This window comes from Sinocyclocheilus rhinocerous, unplaced genomic scaffold (assembly GCF_001515625.1).
Source record: "Sinocyclocheilus rhinocerous isolate Xijiao unplaced genomic scaffold, SAMN03320098_v1.1 scaffold494, whole genome shotgun sequence".
In the NCBI taxonomy this organism is placed as follows: Eukaryota; Metazoa; Chordata; class Actinopteri; order Cypriniformes; family Cyprinidae; genus Sinocyclocheilus; species Sinocyclocheilus rhinocerous.
The window spans coordinates 1,317,042-1,343,009 of NW_015628684.1; the positions used below are offsets into that span (position 1 = coordinate 1,317,042).

Here is a 25,968-nt window from a genome sequence, read left to right on the forward strand (position 1 = left end):
AAAAAAAAAAAAAAAATCAGTTTCCACAAAAATATTTTCAACATTGATCATGTTAGAATGATTTCTGAAGGATCATGTGACACTGAAGACTGGAGTAATGATGCTGAAAATTTAGCTTTGCCATTGCAGGACTAAATTACATTTTAAAATATATTCAAATAGAAAATCAAAAGAATTTTAAAATGCAATAATATTTCACTATGTTAACTTCTTTACTGTATTTTTGAATAATAAATAAATGCAACCTTGGTGAGCATTGGAGACTTGTTTCAAAAACATTAATAACATTTTTAATTTTTAAAAAAAAATCTCACCGGCCCCAAACTTTTGAATAAGTAGTGTAGACAGACAGGAAAATATTAACTCTGTTTTTAATTACTATGGATAGAGTGCAGATTCTTAGAAATTGTAAGTATTGCAATTTGGTGTGTAACTCAATGTGTAAATATGACATTTCCATATTAGTTATATATTACATATTAGTTATAATATATAAATAAATGTTCAGATGTTCTAAACCATTTTCTTTGTTGTCTTAATGCTTTGGCAATACAAAATGTATTTTTGTCATGCCAATAAAGCTATTTGAATTTAAATTTGAACTCAATCCACACGATCTGTGCAATGGACATGAACACCTTAAAAACAACAGCAGAACTACACATATTTAAATAGTAAAACGGGAGTTAAAAGATGCCATACCTTCTGCGACTGTGACTTCCACGGCTCTTTGGCGAGTAGTTGCTTTATGCTGTATGGGATTCCAAGTAGGCATGAGGCGAGCGACAGCTCAGTGGCATCAGGGTTGACATAGAGGTCATGGGACAGTTCTGTTGTCCGAGAGGACTGTTGCCAGGGAAACCACTGGGCCCTGATGCCAACGAGAAGCGGGGTGCAATGGTCAGCCCAAGACACCACTGCTGCAGCAAACACACCGAGGAGGAAGTCTGTGCCCTGCGAAGTGATGATGGACATTATGTTTTTAAGTCAGTGAACGGGTAGTATCTTACTTCCTGCTGCTGTGTTTTATAGAGAAAAGAACTGTTTATATCATTAGGCCTACAGCAAGGCAACCAAAAACACTTGGTGCAGATGGCAGTGACTGCTCTTTAGAGAGGCAAATCTATCTAAAAGAAACCAGAGCCAATAAATCAAAAACAACAGATTCTGCAGACATACCTCTATAAGATTGACACATTTCACAGAAGGAGATCCGTATGCTACATTTCGGATGTGGCCCATTAACTCCAAAAGCCACTCCATTCGTTTAGAGACCACTGAAAACAAACAAAACATTGTGCTTTCTGAATCAGCATAACATGATTCAAGTTCATCAAAAAGGGGGTACTTAAAATGGTTATTGGAAATGGAAAACACAGGCAGTGGCTTGTAACTTTGTAACATAAGAATCAGTGTTATTTTAGCATTATTGAGATACTATAATATTTTTTATTAATATTCTGAACAAGCTTTTTATATTTTCAGTTCAATTCTGTTGTATGTTTTTGTAATTTTTATGTTTATAATTTTTCATATTTCTATTTCTAGTTTTAGTCTTTTAGTACATCAAGTTAAGCTAAAGTAAAATGAGAAATGTTGCATTGGTTACTAGCTGAAATGTGTGTTTGTGTGTGTGTGTATATATATATAGTTTCAGTTAATGGTTATTTTATTTCAAGTAATGAAAATGTTTTTAATGGTTTTAATTATAGAAGTATAGTATAAAAGTATATACACTACCAATTGAAACATTTAGGGTAAGATGTTTTTTAGGCATTTATTTGATCAAATATATAGTAAAAAAACTGTAATATTATTACAATTTAAAGTACCTGTTTTCTATTTTAATATGTTTTCAAATGTAATTTATTCCTGTGATGCAAAGCTGAATTTTCAGCATCATTACTTCAGTCTTCAGTGTCACATGATCCTTCAGAAATCAGTCTAATATGCTGATTTGCTGCTTAAGAAACATTCCTTATTATTATCAATGTTGAAAACGCTTGAGCTGCTTAATATTTTTGTGGAAACAGTGATAGATTTTTTTAGGATTGATGAATAAAGTTAAAACAACCGCATCTATTTAAAATATAATTGTAATAAAATAAAATCTGTACAGTCACTTTTGACCAATTTAATATGTTCTTGGTGAATGAAAGTATTAATTTCCCAAACTTTTGAACAGCACCTTTTCCCAATAACATTTTACTAGTATATATATTAGTATTATGAACATACCTGTATTGGGACTAGAAGTGAACCGTGATTGGTGGAGGGCCTGCAGGAGAAGCCAGCTGATTCGTTTCTTATTCCCCACCTGGAGGATGGTACTGATGACATCATTGAGTCCAAGCAGAGGGACTCTGCCTTTAGAGGTCAGGTAGGATAGGATGAACGCTGTTTTTTCAACATTAGCCTGTAGAGGGAGCACAAAAACGGGGAGAACTGTGTTGGGGTTCTGTTGATTTAAAGGGGTCATATGATGCGATTTCATTTTTTCCTTTCTCTTTAGAGTGTTACAAGCTCTTGGTCAGTGCACCTTTGAGCAAGTAATTTAACTTGTAAATTGCTCTGGAATGGTTGTTACATTACATGATAAATTACAAAACAGTGGAAGCTGTCCTGTGCTCTTGCCATGAATTATGATTATCATTAATTATCATGAAAGGAGAAGAAAACCTTCCATGGATGAAAGCGTAACTATTCATCACTGCAAACAATTATGCATGCATTATATTTGAAGAGAAACAAAATTGACTCAATTTTCTTGCATAAAATGAGCCTCATTACTAAAACTAACAACAAATTTAGAAAAACAAAAAATATTTCGGGATCCTTTTAAGAAATGTTGCCTGGAGGCAGAATTGTGTAATAATGGAAATAAATTAATGAAAGACTTTGCTGATGCCAGAACATCTAAACTAAGTACTGCTAATAGAACTAGCTCCTAGCTTAACAACAGTATTAAATATATATTTTAAAAGTAAACTTAAAAAGTAAACACAAAAAACTGCAATAATGGATCCAATAATAATGTCCATAGTGGGTGCATCCATTACATATATACACATATCATATATATGATTGATGCATAACCTGGGAAAACAACTTTAAATATTATATGCACTCAATTTTTTTTTTAAAGCAGGCATATTTGCTAATACAAGAAGAAGATGGAAGCACATGGTTAGGGACAGACCAGAAGGCATCTTCATGAAGAAAGATTAAGATAAAAAAAAAAAAAAACATTTCATGAAGATATACAAATAAAACACTTCATTTCTGCAGATGTGTTATGAAAATGTCTATAATAAAAAATCAATTGCTGGCATCAGCAATTCATAGTTAAATTTACTATTTACATGTTAACGAAAAACAGCAGGCATTTCATTTGGATACTCAGTCATCCCTCAGTCATTATTAATCTTTTTTTTGCCTTTTTATGCGTCTTGTGCTTGAAAGTGAGTAAATGGGTTCATTACCCTGAAGCGAAATAGTATGACTACATATCATGATGAAACATTTCAACACAATCAGATTTATAAAGCTATAAATCACGAACATTTATACCTCAGTGACTTTGACTATGCGGTCTATCTCAGTGTCGCTCAGTTCAGACAGACATGAACACGTGGCTTCATACAGGTCCACCTCACCAGCCTACAGAATGACACAAAAATATCACTGGACAGCAGCAGAACTGGCTAAATGTTGAGTTCTTAGTCAACATGTTTGATTATAATACCGGTATATTATCAGGTAAGAGGTTATAGATCTTTTCAGTGGTGGAGCACAGGGCGGTCCAGCAGTTTTGTGGCGGGTTGGGGACTGCCATGGCTTTGGCCAGGCCGTGCAGGATGGACAGGCACAGGGGCAGGCGCTGAGGACGTGTGTCAGGCACAAACTGCTGGACTGCCAGACTGTCCACATACACCTGCAGTTTGTCTTCAGCCACGTGCTTCATCCAGGAGCTCAGGCACTCGTAGAGAGAAACCCTAGTGCGGATCTGTGGATGTTGAGAAAATTAAGACAATCAGAGCAGACTGAGAGAAAATTACAAAAGAGTACGACATTTTGAAGCCAGAAAGCCATGATGAACTTCTCACAGATGATAACACAATGAGATAATTAGCTTCTAATTGCTACTTTACTTTTAAGCGTCTCTGAAAGTAACATTTCAAAGCTTTCAAAAGGGATAATGTCTAACAAATTAGTCAAAATTAGATTTAGGAATTTTCTAAAGAAAATGATTGCAAAAATAATACTTATTTTGCTCAATATTGAGATCACAATATTTAATACCATTAATCATTCATTTTATTGAACTTTTTTAAAGTTGTCTTTGTAACAGTGGACTTCCTTGAACTAAATATAATTGAACAGAAAAACAAAACAAATAAATAAAATAAATGTGAAAAAATTGATAAATAAAATACATTCTATCTATCTTTCTATCTATCTATCTATCTACCTATATTTAAATAAAAAAATAGCTAAAAATCATCTGTAGTAGTGTACTTCCACAACTTTCTGAAAACTACTGAACATCTATTCAACATACAGTATAAAACATGACAAAACTATATTGCTTTGAATGATAATCAGTTGATTACTTCCTTTTCATAATTGCTGGAAGCCATAATTGTAATGGAAAATGAAATTCGATTAAAATGACATTTGATTTGCTGTGGTATTCTGGGTGGGTGTTAGGTGATTTCTTACTGGTCCAGCTCAAAAGGTGCACTTGTGTGAAAAAGTTCAATACCAAAAAGCGACAGTGACAATTAAATGGTTAAATACTAAAATATCTTATTTAGTTTAGTTTAGTTTATTGATTTATAGAGCACATTTAAACATAACAGATGTTAAAAACCAAAGTGCTGCACAGGAAATATACAACAGGAATTAAAGCAAAATAAAAACTAAACAGCATACAAAACGCAACCAGTGAAAAGCCAGCATTACAACATCAACATGTCTGTATGAAGACACCAAAGAGACAGATCTGTGTGACAGAGACATGTTTTATACACAGAGAGAAAGAAATACTCACACTCAGGCTGTGAACCAGGGGAGGCACAAGCCAGATGCCGAGGAAAAGTGAGGCACTCTGGGAAGACTGGGCCTGACTGGCAGCTAACGCTAAACAGTGATGCTGCACCTCCTCACCTATGACAGGCACAGGACTTCAACATTATACATCCTCAGAAATGACACAATAGGGTATTATCTGCAGAACACTAGCGATGATGATGAAGAACAGGAAGCTCACCAAAGCCGAGTCTCATCAGCGGAGAGAGGATGGCGCTCCAGTTGACGGGAGGATACTGGAAGCTTCCACCGACCGTCCCTAAAGGGGCCAGCACCGTCTTCACTAGACGTGGAGGAGTGAACTCAGGTCCTGTACAGACTCACAACATCAGTAAGCAATGGAATCACTTTTTATTAGATATGAGATATTAGCTTTAGATAGTGTGTTACCTTTCCTTCCTGCTTCAGTGATGAAGTCTACTGAAGCTCGGATGACACTTTTCTCTGGGAGATAACCAAAGTCCTGAGGAACTGTTAAAGTGGGATGAAAACGTATGTTTGATTGGTCTTCTTCACTGGTGAATGACCATTCGCACAGTATCACTAATTTATATATTATTTAAGTTTTTTATTTTTTAATTATTAATATTATTTTTAGTAGTAGTAATAGTAACAATAAAATTAATAATATATATTTTATTTGTTTTATAAAATGTCATTATTATTATTAACAACAATTCTTATTATTTTAATATATTTTTAATGGTATGAAAGGTTATGATGTAATTATTAATGTTATTATTTATTATTATTACTTTTATTAAAAAATATTTATGATGAAATAATTATTATCAATAACAACTACATCAGCAACAAACACAATATTAATTGTTCTATTATTTTAAAATATTAATTTACATTTTTTACATTATTTTTGTTTTAATTCTTTAAAAAAATATTAATATACATTTTCTTCAAATAAAAAGTGAATTTTAGATTTATTATTATTAACATCAATAATAATTAACGTAAAATTAACATACATGTATTTATATATTATTTAATTTTAAGAAATGTTATTATTGAATTATTATTACTATTATTATCAACAACAAAAAAGACAGAAGACAGGATATTTTGAATCTCACCTGCGGTTCGGCTGTGGCTGCTGGACATGTGAGCCAGATGCAGGTGTCCAAGCAGACATGCTCCATTAGACTGCAGACCTATTGTTCCCGAAAAGGTGATGATCTAGTGTGGAGGATGGGAATGAGAGCAAGAAAAAATAAAATAACTTACTTCAAACCATTGTTTTACTTCCTGTATATATTTGTAACTTTATTTTTGATGTATTTGAAATGCATGATTTCTAACCTGTGTAATGGCTCGGATGACCTCGTTCAGTCTGCCCTGCTGCTGTGAGGACTCCTCTGATTCACTCTTCAGCTAATGGAGATAAAAACACACTTCCTGAAGGTCAAAGGGTTCTAGGACACAGTAAAAGCCTCTGAATATATGGCAGGGGTGTCAAGCTCAAATTAACTGGAGGTCAGTAGTCGGGGTTGGTGTTTTCCATCAGGGGGACAGTTCAACAAATAAAACAGATGCATGAATTAAAAGAGTTTTACAATCATTTAACAACACCACGCTATTTTTTTTTAACAATACTTTTATTCCGAAAACGTGCATTAAATTGATCAAAAGTGACAGTAAAGACATTTATAATGTAATAGAAAATCATTTCAGATAAATGCTGTTCTTCTGATATTCATCAAAGAATCCTGAAAAAGTATTATGGTTTCCACACAAAATTAAGCATTAAACACCGATAATAATAATAGGAAATGTTACTTGAACAGCAAATCAGCATATTAAGATGACCTATTGAATTTTAAATTTTAATTATATTTTACAATATCACAGTTTTTACTGTATTTTTGATGAAATAAATGCAGCCTCGGTGAGCGTAAGAGACAAAAAACAAAACTAAAAATCTTACCTACAATTCTGTTTACATTATTGTTTAAGCATATAAAATACTTATTATGATGCTCTTAAATAATCTATTTTATTTATAATCTAATCTATTTTAATAATCTATTTAACCATTAAACATATAAAAATTCAGCTTCAAGACAAGTTGTAAACCAACTAATTTTGCTTTCACTAATGAAAAGTAGTACTCTCCAATGTTTAGTGAGCAAAATTACAAATGACATAAATCCAAAAAGTCAGAAAGGATTCATTTGTTTTCACATTTAGTATTCTCATTCTGGATTATTTTGACCCTACAGTACCCTCATGTGGTCAGCAACTGTTACTACTATATTCAAGCCTACAATCACCTTTCCTCAGCAGTTAACTTTTACAGTATGCAGGTTACACAGTTGCTGAGATCTACTTGCTTACCTGTACTTTCACAAAGTTACTACACAGAGTTGAACTAAAAAGAGAACAATCGTTTTTTAAAATCTTGTTGGTTGGGGGGGATTTAAGCAAGTTTCGATCTGAAAGGAACAGTCACCAGCTAAATGAGCTGCATTCAAGATTTGAATTCAAGAACGAATCAACTGACGAGGGCGTTTGAATGCGCCGAAATGTGCTTTAAAGTGTTTATTCAGTGACTTTAAGTCGCTTAAAGACACATTAACACAAATCTTTTCATCTGTGGGGCGGCAGAGTAATCCGAGACATTCACAAGGCTCCGATTCACACTGAGAGAAAATCCTTGCAGACCGCTGTCAAGTCCCACCGTTACTATGGCGACATTTCCTGGCTACCTTCCAAGTATGGTGGCATTTGCATTTAAAAAGGCGAGACAGCTTTTGCTGTGTGTGTGTGTGTACGAGTGTCTGTAAGTGGGTGGGCATGGAGGAGTGTAATTTGCCACACAAAGAGCAGCCTGGCACAGGTGTGGGTGAAAAGGGCAGTGCCCATATGAGACTGCCATTTAACTGCTATCACTAATGGCACCTCAACATACGATAATGGACTTAATGTAGGGTAATATACAAGAAAGTGATGTTTTGTGATATTTAACATTCACTAGGATCGAAAAAAAAAAAAAGCTAGCTGTAGGAAGCAAGATTTATTACACTGCTAGTGTGTTATTTTCAAGTCTTGCACTGAAGGTACTGAATGCCAACATGTATATTTCAAACTGGAACTGTGTCTAGCATCCTGCCAGGTACAAATACAACACAAGGCTTGACACAAGCACCAATTACACATTAAATTACCTGAATGAGAGTCATCTCCGATCCCACTAATGCAATCAGTCCGTTGAGGGCAGACAGCCTCTGCATTGTGGGACAACCCTGGAGAAAGAAAAAAATTACGGTTTAGTGTCTCCCTCATGAAAGCTGAGATCTAGTGTTGATGCCTGAGCTTTCTAGATCAGCACTAAGACATTGGGAAGAGAAAGACTTAACTGGACTTGTACCTTAGATCAGATCCTGATCCATAGTTCACTTACTGTGGCACAACAACACACTGTTTCTTACTAGTTAGGAAGATAAACTAAAAAGTCCACTGTTTTTTCCACTTTCCACTGACATCTTTTTTTAACCAAAGCAGCATTGATATGGAAAATAAAGTGGTTGTCCTACATAAAATGATGATGAGCATGCTTTAAAAGCATACATGAGGTTAAAATATGTTTAACATATGGAAATAACAATACATTTTGAACCACATCACCTCTGCCAGCAGTATCTTGGTCCAGGCAGCCAGCAGACGAGGTTGGATGCCCACTGCTTTACCATGACCAAAAGAAGAGAGTCCAAACACTGTCAGTCCCAATGCCAAAGCAAAGCCCGGTGTCTAAAAACACAAATAAATGCCATAAAGTGTGACTCAATTATTTAGTTTTTAATCAGTCATGCACAAAAACACATCAGAAATATCTTACAAAATACAAAATAATTTAACCATAAAAGTATTTTTAATTAGCTTTATCTTAGTGTATGATTCTTCTTATAGCAGTCAATTTCAGCTCTCACCTGTTGGCTTTCCTCTGTGAGGGTGCGAAGTGTATTCATGCTTTCCTCTGCCTTACTGGCCTCAATAATGCCTGCGCTAAATGCTGAAACTCCAACACATGCCACAGAATAGGCCAAAACCTGACACCCGACAGAACACATAAAGACACAAGAAATGTTCAGATGCACAAAAATGACTGCCACTAAAAGTTTTTAAGCAGCAAGTGATGGAAAATTTTTTTGTGCTTTCACTGCATGAAAAGAAAAATTAATGTGTCAATTTATAAACATTGTTCAGCTTAAGCAGGAATTCCCACACATTTTTCATCAGCCAAGAATATTTTCATTTCCATAATACTTCATATTCGAGATTTTAAGTTTTTATATTCATATTTTCAACACATTTGTGACCCTGGACCACAAAACCAGTCATAAGGGTCCGTTTTTCTGAGTAAATAAGCTTTCCATTGATGTATGGTTGGTTAGGATGGGACAATATTTGGCCGAGATACAACTATTTGAAAATCTGGAATCTGAGGGTGCAAAAAAATCTAATTATTGAGAAAATCACCTTTAAAGTTGTCCAAATGAAGTTCTTAGCAATGCATATTAATAATCAAAAATTAAGTTTTAATATATTTACAGTAGGAAATTTACAAAATATAGAAATTTTTATTTTTTTTAATAAGCATTTTATTTTGTTGCTTTTATTTTAATGTTTATTATTATTATTCATTTATTTTAATTTCATATTTTTATGATTTTATTCATTATTATTATTACCCCCTGCAGTTCCCTCATGAACCACCAGGATTTTGTGATCCTTGGGAAACTGAGCAAATGTTCAGTAGAAGAGGCAAAATATCAAGCCATTTCTCCACTAAAGATTCCAAACATCACCTGACAACACCACAGTCAATATGGTTTTACCTCCTGCAGCATGCGGCTCATATTGCTGCTGTCCTGCAGGGTCTGCAAGAGTCTGTCCAGCGTGAGAGACACATGCACACGGTCCCGCTCAGACTGACTACTGCTACTGAGAGAACTGAGTACCAACCCAACACCTAACACACAACCAGCACTGAGAGAGACAAAGAGCAAACAAATATTTAAGAGTCTATTAGTGTACAGGGGGAATGAGGACTATACTGTAGACAGATACAAATGATTAGACAGACTAACTTATACTCCAGATTGGGATTAAAGCAACAATCTTCCAGTCGTTCCAGATGCTTCATCAGCAGCTCTGCCACTGACTGCCCAGATATATCACTGCAGTAAACAAAAAACAAGTAAACATTCATCAAGCATGATATAGCTATTAAAATTGTCTGGTGATAAGCTGAAGTTCTGTTTTATGGGCAGACTGAAGTTATGGTATCACTCAGCACACACCTGACTCTCTCGTCATGCAGCCACGCTAGAAACATGCCCAGAGCCAGGCCGCTGTGAAACTGCAGTGCCTGAGATTCGTCTGCGGTGGGCGATCCTGGCAGTCCTGCCGCTAGAGTGCCCAGGATAGCGGGAACGTTCTCTCTGCACGAGGTCACCAGCACTGGCACCAACAACGCCAGACCCAGAGCAGCACAGGAGCGCGCGATCACACTCGCTGTGTTCTCACCGGAGTAGGAGCGCTAAAAAGTGTGAGACAAATAAAATGATGTCACATTTGCACGATAATACAGGGGGGGAAAAATCAATATGCGCTAATAAGGTTTCATTTTAGTTAATGACTAGTTCATGAATTACACTACTAATCAAGTCTGGGGTTGGTAAGATTTTCTAAAAGACGTCTTATGCTCACCAAAGCTGCATTTATTTGATCAAAAATATAGTAAAAAACATGTATTGTTGTGAAATATGTTTACAGCTTAAAATAGCCAATTTCTCTTTTAAAGGGGTCATATGATGCGATTTCAATTTTTCCTTTCTCTTTGAAGTGTTACAAGCTCTTGGTGCATAAAGAAGATCTGTAAAGTTGCAAAGACTAAAGTCTCAAATCCAAAGAGATATTCGTTATAAAAGTTAAGAGTCAGCCACACCTACCTAAACGGCTCGTTCTAACACGCCCCCACATGTCTACATCACAATGTGGGAAGATTTGCATAACGCCGCCCAAATGTTCACGCAAAGAAAGAAGGTGTAACTTCTATTCTCGCTGGAGTATTGTTGTTGCCGCCGCCGCCATGTTGTGAATGCGCTGTGCTTCGTTGTGAAAGCGAAAGGCCTTCCAAAAGAGGACGATATCTGCTTCGTCATGCCTGGAGCTGATCCGTGCTGGTCGCTGCAATCAGAGCACACCTCGCTTTTTCAGACCGATGAGCTTTGTAAAAATCGACGCGTTTCAGAAAGGCGGGGCATAGAGGAGAAACAATAATGTACAGTATGTGGAAAATAATGTGGTTTTTGAACCTTAAACCGCATAAACACATTTCATTACACAAAATACACAAAATAATGTTCTTTTTAGCAACATCATATGACCCCTTTAAAATATTTTAATCTTATAATAGCAAAGCTGAATTACTCCTGTCTTCAGTGCCACATGATACTTCAGACATCTAATATAATATACTGATAATATTTTATTTTATTTTATTATCATCAATGTTGAAAACAGTTTTGCTGCTTATGTATTTTTGGAAACTGTGATTTTTCAGGATTCTTTTGATGAACAAGATCAAAGGAGCATCATTTATTTGAAATATTTTGTAACAATATAAATGTCTTTATTTTCACTTTTGATCACTTTAATGTGTTCTTGCTGAATGTAAGTATTCATTTATTTAAACAAATAGTACTCCAGGCTTTTGAACAGTAGTGTCGGTATCATGAATCAAAAATGAACAATACTCTTGTAGGTTAATGTTAGCTTCTACATATACACTAATACATTTCAAGGTGTCAACATTATTATATTTTAAACGTACATGAATTAACAATAAACATTAGTATATTCATAGAATAACATTAACTTATATTAATAAATGCCGTAAAAATGTTAGTTAATGATGCATTAATGTTAATCAATTGAAATATGTTACCAATATGGCATTACTACTTGTTGAAAAGTGAGAAAGGTGCAGTATTATAGACTTCAGAGCATATACTTTAATAAAACAAATTATTTAATAGGTTTCAAATAAGGTGCAGTGTATACCACTACTGGAACCAAATGGATACAGTCTCTAAAATTAAATAATTTCTCAAAAACCCCACTCAAGGGAGTTACAACTCACATGAATGAACCATGGGAAGACTTGTCCTTTAGGGTTACTGTTACTGCTAACAATGCTGAGCAGCGTGTCAATCACCATCGACAGCCAGTGAACTGTGGGAAGGATGTCCGGACCCACCTACGAATAGAAAATGACAGTTTATTGGAAAGTTTTCCCTTGAAAAGGAAAGAAAGAAAGCCAGGAAATGATAGGCAGTCGAAAAACAGAAAAAGTAACTGCTCTGGGGGCGAGATGCATAAACATAGTCACTATTTTAAGATTGTGTCTAGTTTGACTAACAAGAAAATGGTAATCAGTCTTACTTTTTGGATTCAAATTAGACTGGTCTACATTTTTATGTAACCAACTTTAAAAAGTTATGACCTGTCTTGCAGAAAAAAATTAGGTGGCTACCTTTTAAGTCTATAGTCTAAACATTTTATGCAACTAGCCATGGATAAAGCTGCATCTCACCTCAAGTCCACTTTCAGACTGTGTAGGAAGGTTGCTCTCATATCTGGTTAAGACGACAGCCAGGCCACTTAATGCCAAGATAGAATTACCTTGAACAACCGGACTATCTCTGTCATATTGGAGACAAAATGATAAAACATGAATCCACATACAGGCTGGTTTTAAACAGAACAATGCTGCAGCAACGCTGAATGATTACAATCTTCGATGCTGAAAACAGGCCTGAAAATGTTAGTTGAGTAATTATAAGCTTACATTTAATCGATAAAGCACTGAAAAATGCTTTCCTAAGAGACTACAGTGAACAAAAGCAAACTGCAGATTATGAATATGAAGTCCTCTGTTTAATAATAAAACATTTAGAAAAGAAAAAAATCAATAGTTTAGAATTTTAGCTTTGAAAAGATGCTTGTGGGGGGAAAAAACACAAAGAAAAATAGAACAAAACAAAGAATATCAGCAGCTTTAGTAACTCACTTGGCGGCAGATTTGACCACATCAGTCAGTTGGTCTCTGACCCTGAGGAAAGAGAGAGAGAGAGAATGAAAGAGAGAGATATGATTTAAAGTGCTCCACAGACTGACAAGAAGAGCTTTCATCTCCTCAGGCAATGATTTTAAGAGCTCAGGTACCATTCGCACGGCTACGTACAGTACAAGGGCTCCCAAAAGTCTGAGACCATATTGAAAATCTGGGATTCATCCAATTTAAACATGGAAATGTTGCTGGATGATTTTGAAACATTTCAAGTAATGAATCTTAATGACAGAAAAATTGCAATTCAATTCAAATTTTAAAAGGTCAGATGTTCTTGCTTTCACTGAAAAACAAGACTGTCTTGAATCATTCTCAAATCATGAAGGATCACATGATCTTCAGGTTTTACAAAAACTAATGGAGCTAACAAGTATTTTTCAAGTATAAATACAAGTATTGTATTTTTCCCTCAAACTGATGTGTTTATAAAATGTCTTTAAATTAGAGAAAAGCATAACAGAATCATTTTCTCTGGCAGTCTCACATTTTTGGACTCTGCTCTGACAAAATCAGACACGTCTAGCTCATTTCCTCCAGCTTAAACCATCTTTAATTGACATCTCTTTCTGCGGGGGCAAAAGCTGTAACCCTACAATCCCAGTGGTCTCATACCATCCAACCCTCCCAGCATGCTTCAGGGCACGTGACCACATACGGACTGCCCTGAGCTCCCAGGAGAGGAATAACTGTATTACACAAAGACTGCGGAACAAACGAGAATTCGTGATGCCATGGGGAATGAAGTTCTGGCTGCCATCTGAACATATTATCCCATCAATCACTCATGGGCTGACAGGCCATCAAAACGGCGTCCTGTGGGTTGAGTTATGGTGTTCTGCCAGACTGCATGGTTATGCGATAGGGCATATTATGGCGAGAGACCGTGTGAACAATAACAGCCTATACATGCCAACAGATTTACATTGAAAGATTATATGAATTTGTGCAATGGTGATGTGCATGCATTTGTACGTGTCTTTAAAATGTCAGTCTCCATTCAAAGGCTTTTCAAAGCAGCTGAAAGGCCAGAGCAATCACAATTCAACGGCTCTGGATGGTTTGACACAAGCAAGATGTATAAAATAATACCTTCACATTCCTCCCTATGGTGCAAAGCTCCAATTACACTTCAGTCTTTAGAGGCTTTCATTATAGCGCAGCATTCATCTTGACAGTTTCTGAAAGTGCTAAGCTTTTTGCGCTAAAAACAATGAAATATAAAGCATTACAAGAAGCTGTTTATTGCCAGCTATGACGTCTGTGAGTCTTAGGGGTTCATCTGAACTATTTAGGGAGAATCAACGTACATACTGAGCAACTTTTTACATTTATAGCTTTATTTGCATCTATTAGCCTTTTAAAGAAAACTACATGTAATATATCTATGTAAGCAAAGTGCATTTTTTGTTTGTTTCTTAAAACAATGCCAGCTTATGTCATGGTGAATCTATATAGGATACATTTTTATTAAAACTTTAAACTATATCTGCTCTTACGGTGTTAAAACCTTTTCAGGAGTGTGCAAATGTCATTGCATTCATAAAGGCATTCATAAGAAAATATCTGCAAGCAAATCACGTTAGAGCTGCTCAAAACTATTCTGAACCATTTTGTAATGACTTTCAAGCTACTCACTGTATAAACATCTTCAACTAACTTTTGACAATCACAAAGTGTGTATATATACACAATACATTTTGTTTTATCATTCAAAACCTAACAAAAAAGACTACATTAGAACAAAATTGAGCACATTGCACAATTCTTAATATTAAGCCTAAAATTTGTATTAATGTCACTATTGACAAGGATGGTATGATCTTCGAATAATATCGGTCTTTACAAGCAAGATATTTAAAGTGTACCTAAAGTATACTCGCAATAGTTCCACTTTAGCACAATCAAATATAATTCAGTATATCTTTTGTTGGACTTCAGTACTACTTCCTGAATTCCACAATTAAAGCACATTAAGTACAAAACGAGTTGTTCCAGTTTAGCAGACTTTAAGTATACCAGTTTAGTACACCAAAAGTACAATCGCAGGGTATTTTTATTAAGTACATAAATATGTAAAAGTATTTGCAGTATACTTAGCATGAAATAAATGTACTTCAAATACATTTTAGTATATTTATTTTTCACTAGGGACAGAAGCATTTTCTCTAGTAGTCTTGTTTAGACCCCGCTGTTTAAAGTCACGATGAAGTGAAAATTCTAAATTTGTATTATTGATCTTAAAATCTGTGCATATGATTCTTTTTTTCACCTTGTACTCTAATTCTTAATAAATTATCACAATTTGATCTACCAGTGAAATTACAGATTTCTATCTGGTGACTTCTCCAATCGTTTAATTATTACAATTGACTGAAATCTCACATTCAATCGATATGTCTCCATTCAAGGATGGATATAGAAGTACCCTACATTTATTTCCTTTTTTCGATTACCCATTTTACTCGTATGTATTTCAAAATTTGGAAGAAAAGCTCTGTTGCTACTTATGTTTCATTTGCAATTTTAACACAAACCTGGATGTGTGAATCTTACCAGAGCCAGGCATAGTGCTGTTTGTACTGCAGTTCCTCCGGGCTCTCTTTACCCTGTTTCTGTAGCATCTCCAGCTCTGCCTTTCGACCCTGGACAATTATCACATCTAATTTAATCTCACGATTTATGATCTTGATTATAAAGCTAGTCTTCTTCTTATACATCTGATTTGGGGGTTTAAAAATCCCACAGAATCACCTGGAGAGCTGCATGGTAAGCCCGGCTCATGAAGCCTCGCCAGGCCTGGGGCAAGAGCAGAGAGCGATGCCATTCAGACGGCTGGATGTTCACCTGAGAGGAAAAGATTGGAAAAAAAGTGACCAAGAAAAATTATTTAAATTGTGAAGTATTCATATTTTCACAATTATGAGATATTTATCTGAATACTGAATTTTGAATCTAATGTAAATCACCAATGACAGAAAAACTCATCAGAACGCATTAAATGTGTTTAACTGTAATGAAAAGAATAATATAATCTCTCTCTCTCTCTATATATATATTTATACACAGTATATATTAGTGCTGTCAAACGATTATTCGCGATTAATCGCATCCAAAATAAAAGTTTTTGTTTGCATAATATATGTGTATACTGTGTATATTTATTATGTATATATAAATACACATATTATCATCCATTGATATATTATCATCCATATTATATCAACGACCTGAGAGCTCAACAAGAGAGAGTAGCTACAGCTCTCGTTAATGTAGCAGAGAAAGCATCCTCCAACTTCCCCAACTCCAGAATCATCCTCTCCACCCTGCTGCTGCGCTCGGATTTCCACCCAGACACCATCAGGCATATAAACGCAAGAGTGTCTAGAGACTGTGCCCTAAAGCCCAATGTTTACCTGGCTCAACACTTTTGTTTATGTATTATATAATTGTTTATTCCTTATTCATGTAATGGACAATGCTTTGGCAATACTGTGCAAGTCATGCCAATAAAGCTCATTTGAATTTGAATTTGAATTTGAGAGAGAGAGAGAGCGCGAGAGAGAGAGAGAGAGAGATTTGATCTGGCAATAAAACATCTGACCGATAAGGCACACAGGGCTTATTACACTATAAGAAAATCTTTGTTCAAATTCAACCCACCTATTAAATTATGGCTAAAAATCTTTGACAGCATCATCAAACCCATTCTTCTATACGGTTGTGAAATCTGGGGCCCCAAATTTAAATTAAACTATACATCTTGGGATAAAAACCCCACTGAAATGTTCCACCTGGAGTTCTGCAAGAACATCCTGGGACTCACAGAAACGCCCCTAGTCTCGGCTGCAGGGCAGAATTGGGCAGATTCCCCCTTCTAGCAGAAATCCAGAAGAGAACAGCCAAGTTCTGGTTCCATCTATCAGACACACTGACAGATGATTACCATCACTGCGCTCTTACTTACAGGGCAGGACACCCAGAGAGTGACTATGTAAACAAAAACTTTTATTTTGGATGCGATTAATCGCGAATAATCATTTGACAGCACTAATATATATAGATATAGATATATACAGTATATTATCATTAATTAATAATACATACATTTCTCTTCTCATTTTGGGGTAAAATGTAATTTAAATTTAAATATGATTTAAGTCTTTAAGTTTCACCCAAATAAGTGTGTGCTGGAAGGTACCTCATGAATAAGGGTGGCTAACATTTGTTGATAACTCCGCCCTCTGCTGACAAGGAAGCGGGTGATTGGACGTCCATCTTTGTCAGTTTGAACAGGAAGGTCATAACAGAGTAGAAGCCCAGCTGAAACACACCAATCAAAACCCACGAACTGTATGTTTATTTGAAACATTTAACTGGACAAATACAGAATTTCTACTTCAGTTGTGACAAATATGCATTAGCTATAACAATTTCCAAATGCTTTTTTATTACCCTCATTACAAAGCTAAATGACTCTTGTACAGTATATGTACCTGCTAAGCCAGGTTTTAGACCCGGCTGCTTGTTCTTCTCATAAGTTTTCAGCATAAAAGAAGGAATTCCAGATACAGTTTTTCCCTGGTCAGAGCGCAAATTCCCTCCACTCAGAGCTGAATGGTACACGCCACGGGGCATTTGGTTCATCTCCTGCCTGACTAGAGCTGTTAGGAAGGTCTCAAGGGCTGCATTAGAAGACAAAACTCATGAATTAAGTAGGTTTTTGTTAAAGGATAAACAAAACAAGTCTATAATATATTCCATATTGTGTCATTTATTATGGCATTGTAGTCTTTGTTGTGGGTTTGCTATGTTGCATGTTGCAGTACAGTACACTGAACCACACAGCCTCAAGTTTTATTCATCCAGCTATTTCGAATACATTACCTCAGTAAAATTATGGAAATAAGCTACAATTAAATAACAGTAACTGTGAAACGATCACACCTTGGGTCTATTATAAGTAAAATTTCAGTACACAAAATCTGTCCCAGTTTATTTCTTCTGCCACTGTAAAAATGCAACCAGCTGGCTTGTTATCTAACCAGATAACAGTGAATGTATCCCTCATATAATCTTATATAATGACTAAGCAAAACAGGTAGGTTAAGTATTAAGTAAACAACCCAATTAGCATTCATTAATAATGGTATAGATCTCTATGACACCACCAAATACATCAGTTATTCAGACTGATTCGATTCATTCACAGATAAGAACTGACTCCTATAACAATAATATTCATATATTATTGTCATATATCATAATTTGCTCACAAATAGTACATTGCCATGTCTTGTACATTTTTTATTTTTACGATTTTTTTTTTTAACAAAAATCCATTTTACCCTGATATTTCCAGGTTTTTATGACCGGAGAGTTTGTGTGCAAAGAGATTAATGAATACCTCCTAATATGCGACCCTGGAGCACAAAACCAGTCTTAAGTCGCTGGGGTATATTTGTAGCAATAGCCAAAAAAACATTGTATGGGTCAAAATTATTGATTTTTCTTTTATGCCAAAAATCATTAGAACATTAAAGATCTAATGAAGAAGTAAAGATCATGTTCCATGAAGATATTTTGTAAATTTCCTACTGTAAATACATCAAAACTTAATTTTTGATTAGTAATATGCATTGCTAAGAACTTCATTTGGACAGCTTTAAAGGCGATTTTCTCAATATTTTGATTTTTTTGCACCCTCAGATTCCAGATTTTCAAATAGTTGTATCTCAGCCAAATATTGTCATATCCTAACAAACCATACATCAATGGAAAGCTTATTTATTCAGCTTTCAGATGATGTATAAATCTCAATTTCGAAAAATTGACCCTTATGACTGGTTTTGTGGTCCAGGGTCACATATAAGTTCATACAAAGACTACACTAAAATTTAATAATTGAATAACCAATCAATTTGAATAAAATAACAGTATTCGATGATAACAGTTGATAAAAGTTGTACACATAATTGTCTTACATGAAACAAGAATCGAATAGTGTTTATTCAATGTGGGTTTTTGAGAAGGAAAAGAAATGTGCATACAAAAATGCACAAATTGTAAAATAACGCACAAATTGAGTCAAAATGTGATGCATTAAAGGGATAGTTCACCCAAAAATGAAAACTCTGTCATTATATACTCACCCTCACACTGTTCTGAGCCTTAATTTCTTCTGTGGAATACAAAAGACGATATTTTGAAGAATGTTGGTAACCAAACAGTTTCTGTTCCCATTGATTTCAACTGTATGGTTTAAAAATATAATGGGACTCGATGGGAACCGAAACAGTTTGGTTACCAGCATTCTTCAAAATATCTTTTTTTTTGTGTTCCACAGAAAAACAAATGTCATACAGGTTTGGAACAACATGAGGGTGACTAAAAGCTGAATGTTAATTTAATTAAAAGCTAATTTTTGTGTCATCTACACCTTACAAAGAATTCAGATGAATTAGTTAAAATGAAAGTTTTGTGGTTCAAATAACTGTAAATGCAAGTCAAACTATATTTAAAAGAGTTTGTTCAACAAAAACAGTCTGTTAGTCACCATAATCTTATAATCATACCTGGTAAAACGGATTGTGGTGTGAGACAAACTAGCTTCACATATGACGCCCCTGGTACTGAAATATCTTCATCCTTCTCATTTTCCTTCCCTTCATCCTCTTCTTCAGGCTGCTTTGGTACGGGTCTGGCCTGTTAGCAAGATCATATCACCATTACAGATACACAGTATATATATATATAGGCAAGCAGAAATAATGTGAGGATATTTAGCATATGTTCTCACCTGCTCTGGCAAGTGTAGGATGGTGTGAGATGGTTCAGGGTACTCCGAGAGAGCTTTAAAACCCTGGCTCGCAACCTCTGGGTCCTAGTGTAGGACGGTGTGAGATGGTTCAGAGTACTCAGAGAGAGCTTTATAACCTTGGCTTGCAACCTCTGGGTCCTGATGAAGCCAAAAAGCTTTAAATATTACTGTTTACTCATAACTGCTAGCAAAATAAATTGCAGATACATAAAATGGCACTTTTCATTAGAAACAGTTGTTGGGTGACTAGTCAGCCACCCTGACCATCCCTACTGCTCATTACCATTTGAAAATGTCAGTGCTCACCTGACTAAGAGCGTAGCCCCATAAAACACAGACTGCCTCGTTTCTGAATTTCTGGAAGGAAAAGGACATAAGACCTGAAGTAATTTGTACCGGATGAAATGTGGAGAGAAATAAATCATGCTTTTAACTACGAAGTCAGACACCGCTACAAAATAGCACACATCTAACAATCAGAAACAGTGGTTGGTGTTCTCGTGCCTCATATTCTTCAGTTTTGACATTTAAAGCAGGCACTAATGCCAGAAGTTCAGCTGTGGCCTTTAGGACCAGGGGTCTGGTGTCACAGCACAGCTTAGGAGAGAGTGCCTTCCATGTGGAGACGATATCAACTACCTGAACAGAAAACGGATGAGAAGAATATTCAAATGCAGAGCAACAGTAAGAATGGCCCACTGGCTAGTGTAAGAGAATTGAAATACTGTATTAAAAGTGCACTACTGTTCAAAAGTTTGGAGTCAGTATGATTTTTTTAAAGAAATTAATACTGATCAAAAGTGACAGTGAAGACATTTACATTGTTACAAAAGTTTTCTATTTCAAGTAAATGCTGTTATTTTGAACTTTAAATTCATCAAAGAATCCTGAAAAAATGTATTGCAGTTTCCACAAAAACATTAATTAGCACACCTGTTTTCAACACTGATAATAATGAGAAATGTTTCTTGAGCATCAAATCAGCATATTAAAATGATTTCTGAATGATCATGAAAATGTTTTAAGAATGATCAACTTAGTCATCACAGGAATAAAGTATATTCAAATAGAAAACAGTTATTTTTAATTGTAATAATATTTCATAGTCTGCATGTTGATGAAATTAGTTATTGGTGAGCATGAGAGACTTTGTATTTGCCCCAAACTTTTGAATGGTATGTTCTGTATTACTATACAGGATCTTAATTTTTTTTTGATCATGTGTATCCATTTTTATGACTTGCAACGTTTTGAATACGTCAGATAATTATCTAACAGGTTAAAATGGACTACAAAATTAATCATAATAAACATATTTAGTAAATAATAGAAAATAAATAAATAAATATAACATAAAAACAATATAATAAAAAATTATAATTAAAATAAATAAATAAAATTTTTTATTTATTATAAACATTACTTTTTTAATGTTAGGGATAATGAAAACAAATCTAAAATCATTTCTCAATTAATCAAAAATCCTGTTGAGCCCTGAAATGATTATAATTTGCCTCTTGAGGCAGGAGGGCACATAAGGACCAGAGTGGCACTGGTCTACCCAATCAAAACAATACAAATAGTTTCAATATAATAAAAAATTATAATTAAAATAAATAAATAAAACATTTTTTATTTATTATAAACATTACTTTTTTAATGTTAGGGATAATGAAAACAAATCTAAAATCATTTCCCAATTAATCAAAAATCCTGTTGAGCCCTGAAATTATTATAATTTGCCTCTTGAGGCAGGAGGGCACATAAGGACCAGAGTGGCACTGGTCTACCCAATCAAAACAATACAAATAGTTTTGGAAATAAAAATACATTTTCATCTTCACTTTCACATTTCTGATAGCCAGTGTGAACCTCTTCACAGGGATACAAAGACTGACCTCAGCTCTACAGAGCTCCTGTAAGCCCTGCAGTGCCAGAGCAGCAGGAGTGGCCTGATCGTTCCTGGAGAACTGCATCAGCGTGTCGGTGATGGCGGCCAGCATGTCTCCTCCATGCTGGTACGGCCTGGAACAATATGTACGGCATACGGGAAAAGTGTGAATGAATGTAACTGTTCAGGAAATCTTTGAAATTAAACCCTTGATGGTAAATGGTTACAGTGGTAGCCTAGTGTCCCATCCCATGTGGAATATACAGTAGAGGTCGACCGATAGTGGATTTTGCCGATACCGATAGCTAGATTAATCGGCAAAACCGATACATAGGTCGACCTCTAATATACAGTGCATCAAACTGCTACATGAACTCCAGTTTTATGGTGGCAGATTTTGGGTGAAGCAGACCTCTCTCTACAGATGTCTCTGACGCAGGCTGCTCTGGCTAATATCTGCTCCCACTGCGTATCTTTTCCCATGACCACTGAGGATTTTTCAAGCTGTGACATCAGTCTCTGCAGGTCTGGATACACACGGTCCTTTACAAAAAAATCAAAAGCTTCAGAAATCGATCTTGAGGGTAACAGAACTATGATATATAGTACAGTATAGTGGTCCAACAAAGTATTTGGACACAAACAAGTCACACTTAAACCTGTATGAATCAAATGAAATTAGCTTTAGATATGTTGTTATCTTATACGATTACAATCACACATTTGAAGTACATGCGATTAATTGTGCAGCCCTAATTTGAAGTGTAGTCTAAATGCAATTCAATCAGATATTGTAGTAGGATTGGGTATCAGAACAAATTTGCAGATTCAATCTGAACTGATAATTCGTTCAGGAATATTTCAGTTAAAATGTTCATTTTTTTCTAAAATACACAAATTGTCTGTGAACAAATGAATTAGTACTTGTATAATTTTGCATTTCATTAATAGCAGGGCTCAAAACATTAAGTTATGTGCATAATGTAATAATTTTATTCACTCGAATTACACGTTAATAATATTATATGAAAACATGAATTGTAATTGTAGATAGATAGATAGATAGATAGAATAAAGCTAAATTAATATGAGAATTTTATGCTTCATTAATAACAGGGATAAAACCATCAGGTTGTATGCATAATTTTATGAAAAAAATGTCACTCAAACTGCTATCCTGTATTTGTAATGAAATATTTTGTATTAAATTAGAAGACTAAACAGAAACAAAAATGGTAAAATGGGAATAAATTCATTTTAAATAAATATTGAATACTGATATTCAACATGAGAAATGACCAGAATCAAGGCATCCTACTCACAGACATCTGACACAACATAGAGAAGAGTAGAACAGTTTTAACAGATATCAGTGTTAACTGCACCTGCTTTTGCCATAACAGAGTTAAGAGGCGCAGAGCCACAGGCCTCAGTCTGGATGAACTGCCCAGAGTTTGGAGGACATGAAGCACCTGCGGGATGCAGAACTGAAACACAAGAGAGGTCAGTCAGGATAAACATACACGAGGCAGAAGATACACATCCACATAATGCTAAAGCACACTGAACAGAACCAGATATATGCAAACTTAGCTAAAAGCATAGTTTACTTAATATATGCAAACTTAAATTACCCAATGCTTTTATGTTTTTAATGCTTCGGCTGTGACCTACAGGCTAGGTTGCGTTCTGCTGCGCTTTTAAAAAATAAGAGTATCTCACAGATTACAAAATGCTAAAATTAAAGACTACATTAAAGGGCAAACACTGCCATCCACATTCAAAGGCTGATGATAGAGTGCCTAAGCATTTAAAATAAAGAATAACATCAGCAAAAACATCTCCTCTCTCATTTACTCATATTTTAGAGTACACTGTGCAACCTGCAGAATGTGTTTTTTGTTGATGTAGCATTTTACTAGCAAGCAAAACGTTACGGAAGTACACATTTGGCATAGAAGATTTATGAATAATACGTATTGTTAGCGGAATCAAATGAATAACAATGGCACAGACAATGGTCAGGTTAATGGCTGGAGTTGCCTACAGTGCAGGTAAGCTGTTGCCATAGCAACAGGGGAAGCAAAGTATCCCAAATCCATGCAGACGGACTATATTCATATTTTGTAGAGCTGTGCTGTGTTGCAAATGGAGTTGCATTCTTAATTTTGACTGCCATGCATTAACATCTTTTTAATATAATTGAATGATTAGCTATGTGCACATGTAATTAAATTAAATTTAATTTAATTTCCAATTCCAATTATTTTTCTTGGTAAAACTTTGAAAATCAAGAAAACACATTTGATGAAAAATATCTATTGATTAAGATTCTAATTTAATATTCCCTCATCAGGTAAACAGTGCATGCTGTGCATGTTAATGACTGTACCTTGTGGGTTCCCAGTTTTGGCAGAGTGTAGAGAACAGAGTGAGACAAAGCCGGATCAGACACTCTGCTCAGTTTAAACATCAGGATAGGAAGTAGACATGGCACCTACAGGTAAACAGAAAAACAATTCAACAAACAATTAATAGACAATTAACTGCAAAGAAAAGTAACCTACTAAATACACTTTCAAGCCCAAAACTGCTTTTAAAATCCAAAATCTAGTGGCTACAACGGAGAAAGCCTGATCTCGCTTGGACCAAAAAATCAAGAGGGGAACAGAAGTAATTGGGTTGATGACCTCAGGGACCTGGAGGTAGAGTAAGGGTGGAGGAGATTACTAATACTGTGGAGCAAGTCCATGCAGGGCCTTAAAAATAAATAGCATTGTAAAATCAATTCAAAAACTTCCTGGTAGCCAGTGCAATGAGGCCAGTACAGAAATGATGGCATCTATTAGTATCAGTCAATCAATATAAAAGTACAGATGCCACTTTCTGAACTGCTGGAGTTGAGAGAAGGTCAGATATACAGATATTGGAGAATGAATAGTTTTATTTAGCAAGGATGCATTAAAGTGACCAAAAGTGACAGTAAAGACATATCAAATGTTACTTTTCAAACAAATGCAGTTCTTTCAAATATTCCTGAGAAAAATATATCATATCGTTGTGTTGTGGCTTATTTCCATTGTGTTTTGCTAATTTTGTTGTGTTGAGGTGATTTCGTTGTGTTGTGCTAATTTTGTTGTGTTGTAGTGATTTCTTTGTGTTGTGGCGATTTCGTTGTGTTGTGCTAATTTTGTTGTGTTGTAGTGATTTTTTTGTGTTGTAGCGATTTCGTTGTGTTGTGCTAATTTTGTTGTGTTGTAGTGATTTCTTTGTGTTGTAGCGATTTCGTTGTGTTGTGCTAATTTTGCTGTGTTGCAGCTTGTTTCCATTGTGTTGCGGCGATTTCGTTGTGTTGTGCTAATTTTGCTGTGTTGCAGCTAGTGTTGTCAAAAGTACTGACCGCAATACCATTCAGTACTGAAATTTTAAAAAACGTCCATTTCCTGCTAACATTTGAGCGCTGTTGAGCAGATTCTTAAACAGTGCTGATTGGTCACTGTGTTAATGCGCGCAACAGATATGACTGTGATTGGCTACAGTGATCATCGCTTCATGCACTTCACCGAGCGGTCACACAGAAGCACACGAGAGCGTTTGAAAGCCACATCTATCAGCGGATCCGTCTATGTGCAGATATGTTAGGGATCCGCTGACGGTGATGGATCCGCTGATAGCGGTTTTTCAAACTCTCTCGTGTGCTTCTGTGTGAGCGCTCGGTGAAGAGCATGAAGCGATGATCACTGTAGCCAACCACAGTCATATCTGTTGAGCGCGTGAACACTATGACCAATCAGCACTGTTTGAAGGGTTAGTTTACCCAAAAATGAAAATTAGCCTGTGATTTACTCACCCTTGAGGCATCCTAGGTGTATATGACCTTTCTTCTTTCAGACGAATCCAATCGGAGTTATATAAAAAAATTGGCTATTCCAAGTGTTATCATTGCAGTGGGCGGGTGTTTCTGTTCAATAGTCCAAAACACGTCAAATAAAGCGCACGCATCCATAATAAAACGTGCCT

The 25,968-nt window shown here is 35.4% G+C and overlaps 1 protein-coding gene across 1 annotated transcript in view; it reads right to left on the reverse strand.

Annotated features, from left to right (window-relative positions):
- Window positions 1-25,968, reverse strand: part of LOC107738059 (focadhesin) — a 51,626-nt gene that overhangs the window by 1,239 nt on the left and 24,419 nt on the right. Inside the window, exons 12-42 of the mRNA XM_016549738.1 lie at window positions 24,341-24,445; window positions 23,334-23,435; window positions 22,361-22,491; window positions 21,956-22,082; window positions 20,562-20,696; window positions 20,364-20,414; window positions 20,037-20,120; window positions 19,813-19,942; window positions 17,734-17,922; window positions 17,439-17,560; window positions 15,992-16,084; window positions 15,794-15,882; window positions 13,181-13,222; window positions 12,704-12,812; window positions 12,251-12,367; window positions 10,407-10,645; window positions 10,194-10,283; window positions 9,942-10,092; window positions 9,033-9,152; window positions 8,731-8,853; window positions 8,271-8,348; window positions 6,406-6,477; window positions 6,180-6,282; window positions 5,482-5,562; window positions 5,273-5,401; window positions 5,054-5,169; window positions 3,746-4,006; window positions 3,571-3,660; window positions 2,239-2,416; window positions 1,180-1,277; window positions 703-954 (exon numbers count right to left, since the gene is read on the reverse strand). Of these exons, the coding sequence (XP_016405224.1) occupies window positions 703-954; window positions 1,180-1,277; window positions 2,239-2,416; window positions 3,571-3,660; window positions 3,746-4,006; window positions 5,054-5,169; window positions 5,273-5,401; window positions 5,482-5,562; window positions 6,180-6,282; window positions 6,406-6,477; window positions 8,271-8,348; window positions 8,731-8,853; window positions 9,033-9,152; window positions 9,942-10,092; window positions 10,194-10,283; window positions 10,407-10,645; window positions 12,251-12,367; window positions 12,704-12,812; window positions 13,181-13,222; window positions 15,794-15,882; window positions 15,992-16,084; window positions 17,439-17,560; window positions 17,734-17,922; window positions 19,813-19,942; window positions 20,037-20,120; window positions 20,364-20,414; window positions 20,562-20,696; window positions 21,956-22,082; window positions 22,361-22,491; window positions 23,334-23,435; window positions 24,341-24,445 (3,807 nt within the window). The remainder of the gene's footprint in view (window positions 1-702; window positions 955-1,179; window positions 1,278-2,238; window positions 2,417-3,570; window positions 3,661-3,745; window positions 4,007-5,053; window positions 5,170-5,272; window positions 5,402-5,481; window positions 5,563-6,179; window positions 6,283-6,405; window positions 6,478-8,270; window positions 8,349-8,730; window positions 8,854-9,032; window positions 9,153-9,941; window positions 10,093-10,193; window positions 10,284-10,406; window positions 10,646-12,250; window positions 12,368-12,703; window positions 12,813-13,180; window positions 13,223-15,793; window positions 15,883-15,991; window positions 16,085-17,438; window positions 17,561-17,733; window positions 17,923-19,812; window positions 19,943-20,036; window positions 20,121-20,363; window positions 20,415-20,561; window positions 20,697-21,955; window positions 22,083-22,360; window positions 22,492-23,333; window positions 23,436-24,340; window positions 24,446-25,968) is intronic.